Raw genomic sequence first — 13,531 nt, 5'->3', positions numbered from 1 at the left:
ATCCTGACGGTTATAGATGGATACCGTAAAGCGTGACTCATCACTCAAGAAACTAATCTATACTTTCCATGACGCGGACATTTCAGCCGTGAGGTGAGCTTACTGTACTATCGGTAACACCTCTAACATAGGTGTTATAATAACTGGTTTTTGAAATGTGATCAAGTGCTTTTCTCGACGTTGGTGTTGCATGTTAAACAGTGTGAACTGTGGCAATGGGTCCAGGATGTGCAGCAGTGATGTCGAAGGCACAGGGGGGTATGTTGTGTCCTCCTTGGGTTGAGACCGGTCCATTTGAACCCTGCGGTCTCTATCGGCTTATTGTTCAGCTCTGGCTGCGTCCCTCTCCAGTGATGTCACACAGCATTCCAGGGAGCGGATAAATGAGTTAGTGTTAGGGCAGATGAGCAGCATCGTGAATGCTGCTGGCAATAGTGGGTCGAAGGGCACAAGTATAGCAGTGCGACTGTGCAAACCCACTCGCCAGCACTCACCAGGACGCGCCTTCTCCAAAGCCCTTCGTCCATTGAATCCTTTTTAAGTGTGATAGCCTGTAGATCAGGATAGGTACGTGTTTATAGGATGGAGAAGGTACTTCGGTGTTCAGGTTATTAGTCTCAATTTCTTATGTCTTGCAACTCAAGGGGCAGCTGTATAGTTTGTTGAGGATTTCCAAAGTGTATGTTGTGACAGGTAATGATTGAATGACGAGTGTTTAATCAAAGCAATCCCTGCCCTCCATACTTGCAATGGAGTTTAAATGGTATTTTTGCATCCCTGTATCACGCTTCATTTGTGATGGAGCAGGAGAGAGAGAGGATTTCAGGTTTTACTGGGATTCTGGGAATCTTTTGCAACCAGTCTGACTCCTAAAGGAAGGGAGCAAACTGCTGAGATCAAGTGTTGGGATCAGGATGTACGATTTAAGATACATTTCTAATAGGATGTCTTCTCATACACTACTCATGCTTTGTCAATGTTTGTCACTAATATACTTTAGGTTGCTTGTTAGGGCCACTGCTTGTTGTTTTTTACTGAAGTTCATCAGAGACCGGAAGGAAAAGTGTAAAGTAACAGGCCACATCTCTTGAGACTGACTTAGATACACCCAGCTCCTAAACTAGCAGTTTAAAGACCCAATGTAATGTAAAGGGGCTTCTCCAACTTTTATGCAGCTTTTAGCTCATTTGTTTTGGTCCATCAACCCAAACAGACTGCATGGTTGAGTCACTGTTCTCATCAAACCCCAATACATGACTGTACGCAGCAGTGTCTTGTCAAACATGTTCAGAAACCCGAGTGTATCCTACCTACGTACGACAACACAAATGATTCAGCACATCATGGGACTGTGACCAGATATTTCTTCAGGTGTTCAACTGAATCAGACCTAAAAGGAGAGTGTCTTGTATTTCAATGTCTCCGATGCAATGCCTGTGTTTCGCTCGGTTGGCTGGGTGGAGATTGCTGTTTGGCACTGAACATCTGTTTTGTACCCAAACACCAAGGTGTTCAGAGTGTACATTTTTACCCACTACAGATATTTTCCCCTGAAGTCAGAACAAAGTTGAACTGTGCGTCATTTGCACATGGAGTGGCCACGAACGAGGAACAGAAAGTTTACAATTCAAACCATGCAGGTTTCAGTCGTCATGCATATGGTGAAAAGCAACAGCATGTGACTCGTGACGGGGTAGAAATGTGAGCCTTAATAGACAGAAGTTCTTCTTCTATCCATTTCTGTCTAAGTACTGGGGGAGGTTACTCCTCACAATGTGTCCATGATAGCTACATACAGTGCAATCAGTTATACTAGAACGCAATAGTACTAAGGAGCGCACTTGGTGTTCTAAGTCTTTTTTTTTCTTCTTTCCAGGTTGTCAACATGTTGCAGTGAGTAATGCACCGAGTGCTGATATTAATAATGGCCATCTGGGGGGCGCAAGGATGCCCCAATTCAGAGAGCTGCCCGCCATTGCAGACCAATGTCACCTCAAAGGACTTCTGTTACAAGGCTCGGATCCGCAGCACAGTGCTCCAGGGCTTGCCCTTTGGTGGGGTTCCTACCGTCCTCGCCCTCGACTTCATGTGCTTCTTGGTGAGTCCTTCTGTCATGTTTCTTCACAGCTGTCAGAATTGAGGTAAAACTCTTCAAGGAATGTGTTTTTAACTGAGAAGCACCTTCAAGAAGTTATTTAACGTTTGTATTCTCTGTAATATAAACACAGGGACTCGAGGGGTTGACAGCCACTGTTTGTTGTGTACTTCTAGGTGCTGCTGGTTGTGTTCTCCTTCTTGAGAAAAGTAGCATGGGACTACGGACGCCTCGCGCTGGTGACTGATGCTGACAGGTAATTGGAAAACAAGTAATCCAGACTGGGGGGGGTCCAGTACCAAGGCTTGGTTCAACTGGTTGAAATGATATATGTTTACGTCACAGTTTCTTTATGCATGTTACAGGTGCTGAATACACAGTGGTTAATGGTTAATATTCGGTACCTGCCATTGTTCAAAGGTAACTACTTGGTGAAGAGTGCTAACCTAAATAACCTTCCAAAATATTTTCTTTTCAGCAAAAATAATGAATTATATGTTTTTCATAAAAATGTCACTTAGTTTTTAGAGCTTTGTGATAACTTAAAATGTACTCCCTCTGCACAGTAGTTTGCAATCTATGCAAATTAAATGATCTGCTCAACATCTTGACAGTTGATCGTCATGTGATGTCAGGCTAGTAACACACAGTTGCAGGAGGCGCAAATGAAAAAAGCCATGTCAGCATTTAAGTTGAATTGGCACTTGGTGGCGGTTCATTGTGGATGCTAGTTGAGACTTCTGGGGGGTGGAGTTTGATTTCTGACTGAAGCAGGCATCACAAGGATGGTTCCCCAGACGGGAAGTCTGTGTCAGCAGTTTCCCGCTTGTAATCGCAATAATGCACACTGACATTGTCATGCTTTGTCGCTTGTTACACGGTTTGTTCACTTTGACATAGAAATGCCAGACTGTTGGAATAAACCTGAAATGGAGTGTAAAAGGAACAAATGATTACGGTGGTAACTTTGGTAATAATTTAAATACCCTATTAGATCTATTTCCAAGAACACTTTAAAGCCACTGTCTGCATCTAAGCTGTGGACTGTAGTTATTGTGTGATGATATGCTTCCAGATATATTGGGATCATTTGAGACCGATGTCTGGACACTGATCAAATAACGAGAATCGTTGTGGAAGCAGCCAAAGATGCGCCTGTCAACGAGGACGGCTCCTTTTTAAGCTTTGAGGTGAAAAAACATGAGTGAGTTGGGGAGAGAGGGGGCTCAGACATCGCTACAGACCTCTTCAACTGTGAACCCGTGAACATGCGAGACACAGTGCTCCATCACCTACATCCCCCTGCTGTGTTTGTGTGATGTTGCAGCTTCACTATTTTTGCAGCTGCATGTGAGCAGAGAGTGGGGCTGCAGCGTGGTGGGAGGGATGGGTGGGGGGTTGCCGCGTGGGAGACTTTTGCAATGAAAAGTAGTTTGTTATCGAATGACACTGTGCTGACTTGAGATCAACGTCCGTCTTTTAAATTCTTATAACATCTGAAACACTAACTAGGAAGCTTTATTATTAATCATCAAAAATGGGGTATAAATCGACTGTTTCTTTTTCTCTGGCTACGTAAGCCGTGACTCATGAAAGGGTTATTTTACCATAGGCCATAAATGCATTTAAATGGTTGTATAATGTACACCAGGATAAACAGAAACCTTCATTGGTATGCCTGTGGTGTAAAATGCCTTCCCAGTTGTTCTCTGAACCAGCAGCCTTACTGGCCAACAGGGCCGTTTCCTCTCAAGCTGAATGGCTTTGTTTTGCTTCTCTGTTCACCAGAAGAGTGGATCAACGGTACAGTCGCCTGGATGATCGGGAATAGTATGTTTTCTCTACATATCATTGGCTCACTGCCTTTTTCCTTCTCTCCTTTCCTGACTCTGTAGTTAACTCATAACTCTTGTCCACTCTGCCCAGGCCGCTGTGGGTTTCGGCCTGCTTTTCACTCTTGATGGTTTAGATTTTTCTTCCTCCTCTTCCAGGTGTTTCCCAGAGCCATGCTCCTAATTATTCTGCCTCTCCATGTCATTCTTGTGTGCGCCTATCCTCTCTCACTGTCCTAATCAGATCTGTGTGTGTTAATCTGTGCATTGACCTCTATGAAGCGTGGACTTCTTAGGTGTGAGCGCACCTCATGAGCTGCACAGACAGGATGCTTACAGGGAGAGGTAATGCTTCCCTGTTGTTCTTCATGTACAGGCCCTAACATGGAGCAGTTACAGTACATCCTGTCCACTAGAGCTAAGAAGAGCCATTCTCACTTCTCACAGGAATGTGCGAGAGGAGGCCTGATGGTGGATTACAGCCGCAGGCTCTCTCCTCATTCCATTAGAGATCTCTTAGAGCCGCGCGTGACGTCATCCTTTCATGTAGTATTGAACACTGAACCAATGTTGGAATTCCAGCAGAGCCTGGGTTCTCTTCATATTTTCCAGTTTTGCATACATTGCCATGACCTCCCCGGGGAGTGCAATCACACATCATGGATACAGTATCTACTAAAGTCTTGATGCTGCGTTATATTCAGGAGAACCTGTGGCTCTGCTGGACAAACTCCATAAATCTTTATAATCCCTGGGTTTCTGGTGTTTCCTCTGTGAAGATTCTTTTCTGTAGAGCCTCGCCTTCTAACCCTTTTTATCACAACCTTTCCTCTGGCAATGATGGTGTACTCAACCTGTGTAAAGTAGACTCTTAATGCTGCATGAAATGTGTCTGCAGAGATTCTTCCTGTGGTTGACTGGTTAACCAACTCAAATCAGAACAAGCAGCGGTGAATCTCTTCAGTCCATTTCAGGGCTTGTGTTGGTCTGTGAGTGTGTTTTGTGTTGTCATCTTTTCCACCCTGATGGTAACCCTGCTGTCCCGGGAACACAAAGTACTAGCATCGCCTCATGGTAGGTGGTGATGTGTAACATCATACAAATGCAATGTGTTGTGTTTTTCTGCATACAGCGTGGCCTCTGCCATGACATCGGAGGCAGCTGAACGCTACGAGCGCCTCACTTCTGTCTCCAGCTCTGTGGACATTGACCAGAGAGACACAGTGAGTATGCCGTTGTTCTTACAGGATTAAGTATAGTGTCCTGTCATCTGGCATATATGTTATACCTATTACACCTTTCATTTCTCTGCTCTCTCTTTATTTTTAGGGCTTCTGCTCCTGGCTAACTGCCATTTTCCGCATCAAGTGAGTCAGCCTACTCGCTGCATATAGGAAACTAGAACAATGGGTGGAACACTGATTAAACAGAGTATGGAACGTTCTGTTTTGAACTGCAGTTGACTTTGTTGATGTGTTCTCTGTATAGGGACGAGGAGATACGGGAGAAGTGTGGTGAGGATGCAGTACATTACTTGTCCTTTCAGCGCCACATCATCGGCCTGCTGGTAGTGGTGGGCGTGCTGTCAGTGGGCATCATCTTGCCCGTTAACTTCTCGGGAAACTTACTTGGTGAGTCCATTTTAATTTACTTCCAGGGGACCTTTAGAGATTTAGAGATTACTTGTGTTTTTTTGTATTAGTTTTGCTGTCAGTGTTTAACACGGTGAGGCTCCTCGTTCTCCAGTCTTTGTGATTTTAACAAAAACTTCCTTCTCATGAATAAAAGTATACAAAGCTTTGCAGACTTCTTTAGCATGTCGGTCCAAACAATCGCTAACGTTTAAAAAATACAAAACATGAATGAGAACACACCAGGTAAATGTGTTGAATGAATCATACTTTGATTTTGAGAAATCTGACAATTTCCTTTTTTTCTCCTGTGACGAAATGGTTTTAGCTGCTTCAGACTTGTGGCAACTATTATTCATTAATTTATGGACACTTAGTGTCAGGGACATTCACTTGCTACCCTGACCCTCAACCATGATTGTTATTTATTGTTTCTCTTTGGACGGTGGAGCACCGTGAGCTGCAAGTAGGCAGCAGAACTTCTGGTGACTGACGAGTGATTTTCTTGTTTCTTTTATTTTTCCCACAGAAAACGATGCCTATAGTTTTGGGCGAACTACTATAGCAAATTTGAATGCAGAGTGAGTCATTTTATACCGTCACTTTATTATATTTGATGCTGTACTTTGAAGCCTTATGTCGAGTCGTCACTTTCTAATTTGTACCCTTTATGTCCTCAGTAATGCACTACTCTGGCTGCACACCATCTTTGCATTTCTCTACCTGTTACTAACGGTGTACAGCATGCGACGGCACACATCCAAGATGCACTACAAGGAGGACGACTTGGTGGGTGACATGGCTTCACAAAATGGCTCTTTTATTCACTGCTTGTACACACGTGGGTCTGAATTTAGTTGCTAATTACTTCCCTGTCTTCATTTCCATGCAGGTGAAACGCACTTTATTTGTCAATGGAATCTCCAAATACGCAGAGGAATCTGAGATAAAGCAACACTTTGAGTAAGCAGCCGTCAGGATCGGTGGTATCCTGGCTCCCCTGTTCAAATCTCACAATGCTTCAATCTGTGTGCTTCCAAAAATGGTCGAAATGACAGTAAGCTGTGCAGTAACTGTATTAAACACCATGAGAGCCGTGCCTTTTCCTGTTAAAAGCAGCTGTCTTGTGCTGGCCCCATATGGCTGGGGTCAGACAATGACGGGCCTATTCGTGTAATTGTTTATAATAGAAGCCCGATGAGCAGGGTCATGCAAGTCATGTGTCAAGATGGTCGAAGACTAAGGACTGGGTGTTTGGCTCAACTCCTACTTTGCCAAATGTTGTTAATCAAAATTGTATCTTTGGTCCTGCACCACAAAAACACCTCCACACATGAGTACCAAAAATAACTAAACAAAAGAAACTTCCGCTGGAAAAAAAAAAAAAAAATGACGAAGCCGTGAACTGTTTGGCAGATATGTCATCTCCTGTAAACACACTTTGCTGTTGTTGTATCCACTGTGTGCTCCCTCCCCGTGCTTCTTTCATAGGCAGGCGTATGAAAACTGTGCTGTACTGGAAGCACGTATCTGTTACAATGTGGCCAGGCTGATGTATCTCAACTCTGAAAGGTATGTTTTGTCCATAATTGCATTTTGGGATGTACTTGTGAAGTGTCTCATTGGCTCCAGCGCCCGGGCTTGTTTCTGTGAAGTAGCCCCTCTTACAGTCTGACACAGCTGATGTCTTGCATGCAGGAAGAAGACCGAGCGCAGCAAGAAATTCTTCATTGACTTGCTGGCCAAGGAGCATTTTACAACCATGATCAATCCAAAACCCTTCGGACACCTTTGCTGTTGCATCATCAAAGGCTGTGAGCAGGTCAGAATGATCTACCGTCGCTAGATCTTAAAGCAACATACTCCTGAAATGTATTTACAAGCTGATACTAACAGTAGTTTGAGAGGAAGATAAAGAAGGCATCTGTCTGAAAAAACATATAAGCAATGTAACACACGGGTACCTGCTGCTGGAGATATATTATCCATCTCCTGCTATATTATCACCACCTTAGTAAACCACATCTATCATAATGTAGCCTGTTGGTGTTTTAGTCACAAAGCTCCTTGAGCTAACTTTTACAAATCTGGCAGAATTTTTTTTAGTTGCAGTCAATTTTACATTACTGACATGCATTACAAACAACAAAAATTACTTAAAAAAGAAAAAGCATTTAAAATGACACTGAAAATATTAAAAACTCAAATAAAATCACTACGAGCACCTAAATGGATCAAACGTACCCAATATAATAATGGTTTCCTCATTCAGTGAGTGAAGTGTCGACAAAAGCAAGTGATAGTTTGAGTTTATATTTATACAATTATGAGAGAATCACATACTCAACCTTGTGTATTAAGTGCTATTTACTAACTGCAATGTGAGATGTTAAAAAATCACAGAATCTGATTGAGATTTCCTTGTCGTTCACAGGAGGAGGCAGTGGGCTACTACACGAAGCTGGAGGCCCAACTAAAAGAAGACTACAGGAAGGAGAGAGACAAGGTCAACAGGAAGCCCTTAGGAATGGCCTTTGTCACCTTCCAGAATGAATCCATAACTGCCACGTAAGTACTTTTACGGCTGGTCAAATTTGTGAATGTGTATCTGTGACATTTACATAACGTTGTAATGTCTGTTCCTTGCCTGGATGGATGTTTCTCATCAGAATCTTGAAAGATTTTAATGCTTGCAAGTGTCAGGGCTGTCAGTGTCGTCGGGAGCCCAAAAGCTCTCAATTCAACGCCACGCTCCACACACACAACTGGACTGTCAGCTACGCCCCTGATCCGCAAAATGTCTACTGGTAAGAACGCATTCACGTCACGTATTCTGTCCCCAAAATTGGCCCAAATAGGGTGAACACATTTTGGCAAGATAAAAGTACTTGATGCCCAAAGGGAATTCTACAAATGCACACTTAATGCTGTTAATATCCCGCTGAGGAATAATTAGACTTCATTCCACTTTGAAGAGACTCCAGACGATAAACAGTCTCTTGAGCAGCAGTATCGGTTTGCTGGCCAGCTGTGTCCATAACTGCGGGTCATCGGCGAGTGTCGATCTAACCGCTGCATAACCTTCATCCCACAGGGAGCATCTGTCAGTGGGAGGATTCTTCTGGTGGATGCGCTGCCTCATCATCAACATTGTCCTCTTCATCCTCCTCTTCTTCCTCACCACCCCGGCCATCATCATCTCCACAATGGACAAGTTCAATGTTACCAAACCAGTCGAGTACCTAAATGTGAGTGTTTTATTGCTGCTGAGCGTTCCAATGCAAGTCATCACAAATCTGCGAGCTGTTGCGGAGGCAGAAGGATTCACCTCTCAAGTCTTGACACGTGTCCATGTCTATCTGATCGGTCCTTCAGAATCCAATCGTCACCCAGTTCTTCCCCACCCTCCTTCTGTGGTCCTTCTCCGCCTTACTTCCTACCATTGTCTACTACTCTGCCTTCTTTGAAGCCCATTGGACCCGGTGAGGTTCACACTGCCTCCATTCAACACATCAACACATCAGTCATGTTGTTTCTATTCCCATTTGAGGTTCAGGTTGAGTGTGTAAATATTTCCTTTGGCCTTACAGGTCAGGAGAGAACAGGGCCACGATGCATAAATGCTACACCTTCTTGATCTTTATGGTCCTGTTGCTGCCTTCCCTAGGACTCAGCAGGTAAAGGATGTTGTTGATTTCTGCCCTGCAACTCAGTGAAATGTAAAGCTTTACATGAATTAATTTTTGGCAGCCTAGATATTTGAGCTGATTCCTTCCTTTCCTTGTATCTTTGCAGTTTGGATGTTTTCTTCCGCTGGCTTTTTGACAAAAAATTCTTGGCCGATGCTAAAATGAGATTTGAGTGAGTATCGTGATTTCAATACAACTCGGAACGAAGCAGAACAGTTTCAATTAATTTGGAATACAATTGGCTTCTGCGATAATCCTTTTTTCAAACTTCAATGTGAGTCTGACTTCAGTCCTTGAGTGATACTATTTCTTTGCTCTTTAGGTGCGTGTTCCTTCCTGACAATGGAGCCTTCTTCGTGAACTATGTCATTGCGTCTGCATTCATTGGTAATGCCATGGACCTGCTGAGGATCCCCGGTCTACTTATGTACATGATCCGCCTCTGCCTGGCTCGCTCTGCAGCAGAGAGGAGGAACGTCAAGAGGGTTAGTGTGTCCCCTGCTTACCGAGTTGACGTAGTCTGTGGGTCCATGTCCCATTAAGTCGTTAGGTTTAAGATTTAACAGCTGGGTGTAACTGATCTCTAACAACAACATTTACCCTTACGGAAGCCAATTCATTCTTTCGTTGTGGTGCACATGAATAAGCCAATTATGAAGCTAAATAAAGATCAGAAAACCAAGACTTTTGTTTTTTTTTTTATCTTAAATCAGCTTCACATGATGGATGTTGAAACTAGGATGGTAAGATTTTGGATTTTCTTTAATATCCTGTCATTGTGCCTTCATAGCACCAAGCTTATGAGTTCCAGTTCGGGGCGGCTTATGCCTGGATGATGTGTGTCTTCACTGTGGTAATGACCTACAGCATCACCTGCCCAATCATCGTCCCTTTTGGTGAGTTCAGTGCCCTACTGGGGTTACTGCACAAGATAGTGTGCTTATTGAATTGCTGAAGGAGAAACACAGAGAGGCCAGGCAGCATTCAGGTGCTCTGTTCTGTTGTACAGAAGCTTATCAGCAGGCCTAATTGGATTAGTCCCACTAATTGTTTTGTCTCCCTTCTCTGCGCAGGGCTGATGTACATGCTGCTCAAACACCTCGCGGACAGGTACAACATGTACTACGCCTATCTGCCATCCAAGCTGAGCAAGAAGATCCATTCTGGAGCGGTCAACCAAGTGGTGGCTGCTCCTATTCTCTGTCTCTTTTGGCTCCTGTTCTTCTCCACCGTCCGCTCGGGTGAGACGAGGACTCCATCTACAGGCCACTAATGTCCCAACACGTCCCCATATTCATTTGCGGCGTCTGCCACTTTGGTCGGAAGCATTGTAAAGTGCAAGCTCCTGATAAACCTCCACTTTCTCTCCCCCAGGGTTTTCAGCTGCCACATCCATGTTCACGTTCATAGTTTTGATCATCACAATCATCGTCTGCCTATCTCACGTCTGCTTCGGACACTTTAAATATCTCAGCGCTCACAACTACAAGGTAACAAGATAGACGTCCATGCCTTCATGTTATTCATGTCTTCTAAATTCACTGGTATTTGTGACCAGTATTATATTCAGCTGCTTGTGTTAAATGCATGTTTTCTGTCCTAGATTGACAGCCAGGCGGTGGACGGGTTGGAGAATGGCCGTCCAGTGTGCACTTCTGCCGCCAACAAGGCAGCGGTGAGTATTCAGTCCTGTTTGTTTTATAACAATATGAGCCTCAAGATCAAACAATGGAAAGAGCTTGTAGTTTTCTCAACTTCAGCAGTGCTTGTTGACCTTGTTGTTGTTTACTTAACTTAAATGGCTGCTTTTTGTAAGGAGAACTTGTCATGAAACATCAACTGGCTATCAAACTTTAACATTTTGTCTCATTTCATTGTCTCGCCTACAGCAAATGTACATTGCTCAGGTTCTTCAAGACCCAAACTCAGAGGAGGCTGGTTCAGGCACTGGCTCGGACGGCCAGGGTTCCTCGCAGGACGAGGAAATAATCAATGTCGAAAATGGCCTGAATCAGGACTTCCAGTCCGGTGAGGACAGCCTCATCGATAATGAGGTTCGACACTGATACTGCCTGGAGCAACAAAAAAAAAAAATCTCCTGCGTTTTCCTTGAGGAGTGCACTGATTATGTGAATTAAACTAGGAACCAACCGTTCTGCAAAGCATCTCAACCTCCATGGAGGGACTTGACACTAACATAAGCACACCGTCTGCTAAGGATTGGATGGATTGTTGCTCAAGGACTCCTGCATTTTCTTCACTGGATCTCACCAAACCACATCTTCTATCTGTATACCTGCAGAGGGAATCTACTCTGACAATGCAAGGCCAGCAACATCCTTCTGCCCCATTATAGCTGAGGCAAATCCCCCCCCCCCCAAAAAAACTGCACATGGACCCATGAAAGAAAGACACTAATGCACAAATGAAGAATAGTTAGCCTTGTTTTGTAAGGGAAGTGATGTTCTCTCTTGATGATTGCACTTGGAAGAGAGGATCTGTCCCAAGAGCGCGAGTTTCACTAGGGTACTGGAGTACAGCATGCCTTCAAGTTCAAATGGTGGAGGGATTTTTCTATAGTCCTTTGCCAGTGTCCAATTGTCTGCACTAAATGCTTCCCCTGAATAAGCAGCTGATGTGAGAGGAGTTTTCCACACCACCAGACAACTTGGTCTGTGCAGATGTGATGGTCTCAAAATGGTTCTTCCAATTCTATGAAATACTTTTTTTTTTCTTTTTTAAATCATGCTACTAACACTCATGGATGCTTTTGACACTGTACAGCTACAAAACTCTGGATCTGTAAAATAGCCTCTTTTTTTGACATGGTATTTATTTGAAGGCATTTCATTTTAAATGCTATCAAGATTGATACATCCCTGAACTGTGGAATTTGGGTCTACACTACATTGAATATGATCTTTTTGGCGTTCAGTCTCTGAGCATTTGGGGGGATGGGGGGGCATGCTGCTGCTGCTGCTGCTGCTGCTGCTACTACTACTACTACTACTGATGCTACACCCGGTGGGGGGGGGGGGGGGGGGAGTCCTTGCACGACTGCTGCAGGAGGACTGGAGGCCAGGAGCCTGCCGATCCTGCTGTGTTGCTCAGAGGATGGAGAGAAAGGCCGGGGGGGGGGGGGGGGGGGTGTTCTGGGTCAGCTTCACATGATACTCATTGTGACTGGTTCTCTTTATCTGTTGTTTTTCGTTTGTAACTTTTTGTCCATATGTTTACGTCACTATGTAGATATTTTGAAATCAGTGTCGGTGGCTCCAGGTCCTCCATTCTCATCCAGCTGCTCCAGTGGTCACCGAGCAGTGTAACGGTTTCCCATTCGCAATTACTCAATACGTAGTCGTAGATCGTTTAATTAATTGTGCAATTTTGGTGACAACATATCAGACCGGCGAGGCCACTTGAGAGAGGTCCACATCTACTTAAAACTTTGTATTATGTTATTGAATACTATTATGCCCCTGCCATTGAAATCAAAATGGAATATTTATTAATCATGTCCGTTCTTGACTTTATGAAATCATCGTTTCCCCCCCACAGTTGTACATTCCATTTGCAGATCCAGTTGTCAGGCCTGTGACAGAGCAATGGTATTGTGCTACAACTGCACACTCGATCTTGGTCTGCCTCAGCCAACAACACAAACGGCAAGTAACGAAATTATAATGTGAAACAAATTGCCCACACAACTATGACCGTGCTCAGGATTTATCAAGCGTCTTGTTACCATCATTTCACTTCTCCCCGAGTCAAGACGCCATTATGAGCTGCCCCGTTTAACATAAAGAAGGTCGTTGGTGAACACGGACAAGTGATGCAGACAAATGACCACTACAGTCTGTCACTGTGGACCAGTTATTGTTGTTGGGCCGTAATAATGAACATGTATTATCCAGCTGCTCACAGAACTACTGTGTGAAATGTGCACTAATCTTACTTTAACTGATATGATTGACGGAGAAGGGCGCACCCCTTGTGGGTGTAATGATGACAACTAAACTGTTTCCATAATTTGTCCATGGGTATATTGGCACCACAAATGGGTTTATCATTATGGTACTAACGAGAGAATTGTTTGACACCATTGAGTCTGGTGCTCTTCTAGTCATGACGGGGTGGTTTTATTTTATTTTTATACCTCTGTGATGTCTTTAAATCTCTGAATGTGTCCTGTCAAAATAACATCCACGGTCCATACCGGAGGGAGACGCTTAAATGTCTCATGTTGTCGAACAGCTCCAGTGTTTAAACGCAGAATGTAGGTCA

The 13,531-nt window shown here is 43.9% G+C and overlaps 1 protein-coding gene across 3 annotated transcripts in view; it reads left to right on the top strand.

Moving 5' to 3' along the window:
* LOC306786242 (CSC1-like protein 2) overlaps window positions 1–12,231 on the top strand; it is a 16,261-nt gene extending 4,030 nt beyond the window's left edge. For 2 of the 3 annotated variants that reach the window (XM_079280950.1, XM_079280951.1), the window contains exons 2-24: window positions 1,877–2,098; window positions 2,272–2,351; window positions 3,884–3,925; window positions 5,060–5,150; window positions 5,257–5,294; window positions 5,416–5,558; window positions 6,088–6,139; window positions 6,239–6,347; window positions 6,451–6,521; window positions 7,050–7,130; window positions 7,257–7,380; window positions 7,993–8,126; window positions 8,228–8,365; window positions 8,653–8,806; window positions 8,934–9,040; window positions 9,149–9,235; window positions 9,354–9,419; window positions 9,570–9,732; window positions 10,038–10,143; window positions 10,321–10,488; window positions 10,622–10,737; window positions 10,851–10,922; window positions 11,137–12,231. In XM_079280950.1, the coding sequence (XP_079137076.1) occupies window positions 1,901–2,098; window positions 2,272–2,351; window positions 3,884–3,925; window positions 5,060–5,150; window positions 5,257–5,294; window positions 5,416–5,558; window positions 6,088–6,139; window positions 6,239–6,347; window positions 6,451–6,521; window positions 7,050–7,130; window positions 7,257–7,380; window positions 7,993–8,126; window positions 8,228–8,365; window positions 8,653–8,806; window positions 8,934–9,040; window positions 9,149–9,235; window positions 9,354–9,419; window positions 9,570–9,732; window positions 10,038–10,143; window positions 10,321–10,488; window positions 10,622–10,737; window positions 10,851–10,922; window positions 11,137–11,313 (2,517 nt within the window). In that variant the 5' untranslated portion in view covers window positions 1,877–1,900 and the 3' untranslated portion in view covers window positions 11,314–12,231. The remainder of the gene's footprint in view (window positions 1–1,876; window positions 2,099–2,271; window positions 2,352–3,883; window positions 3,926–5,059; window positions 5,151–5,256; window positions 5,295–5,415; window positions 5,559–6,087; window positions 6,140–6,238; window positions 6,348–6,450; window positions 6,522–7,049; window positions 7,131–7,256; window positions 7,381–7,992; window positions 8,127–8,227; window positions 8,366–8,652; window positions 8,807–8,933; window positions 9,041–9,148; window positions 9,236–9,353; window positions 9,420–9,569; window positions 9,733–10,037; window positions 10,144–10,320; window positions 10,489–10,621; window positions 10,738–10,850; window positions 10,923–11,136) is intronic. The other variant, XM_079280952.1, reaches the window with a different exon arrangement.
* The last annotated feature ends 1,300 nt before the right edge of the window (window positions 12,232–13,531 follow it).

The sequence above is a fragment of the Melanostigma gelatinosum genome (genome assembly GCF_949748355.1).
Source record: "Melanostigma gelatinosum genome assembly, chromosome: 12".
Lineage (NCBI taxonomy): Eukaryota > Metazoa > Chordata > Actinopteri > Perciformes > Zoarcidae > Melanostigma > Melanostigma gelatinosum.
The sequence above is the reverse complement of the archived record's forward strand: the minus strand, read 5'-3'. Positions and strand labels throughout refer to the sequence as shown.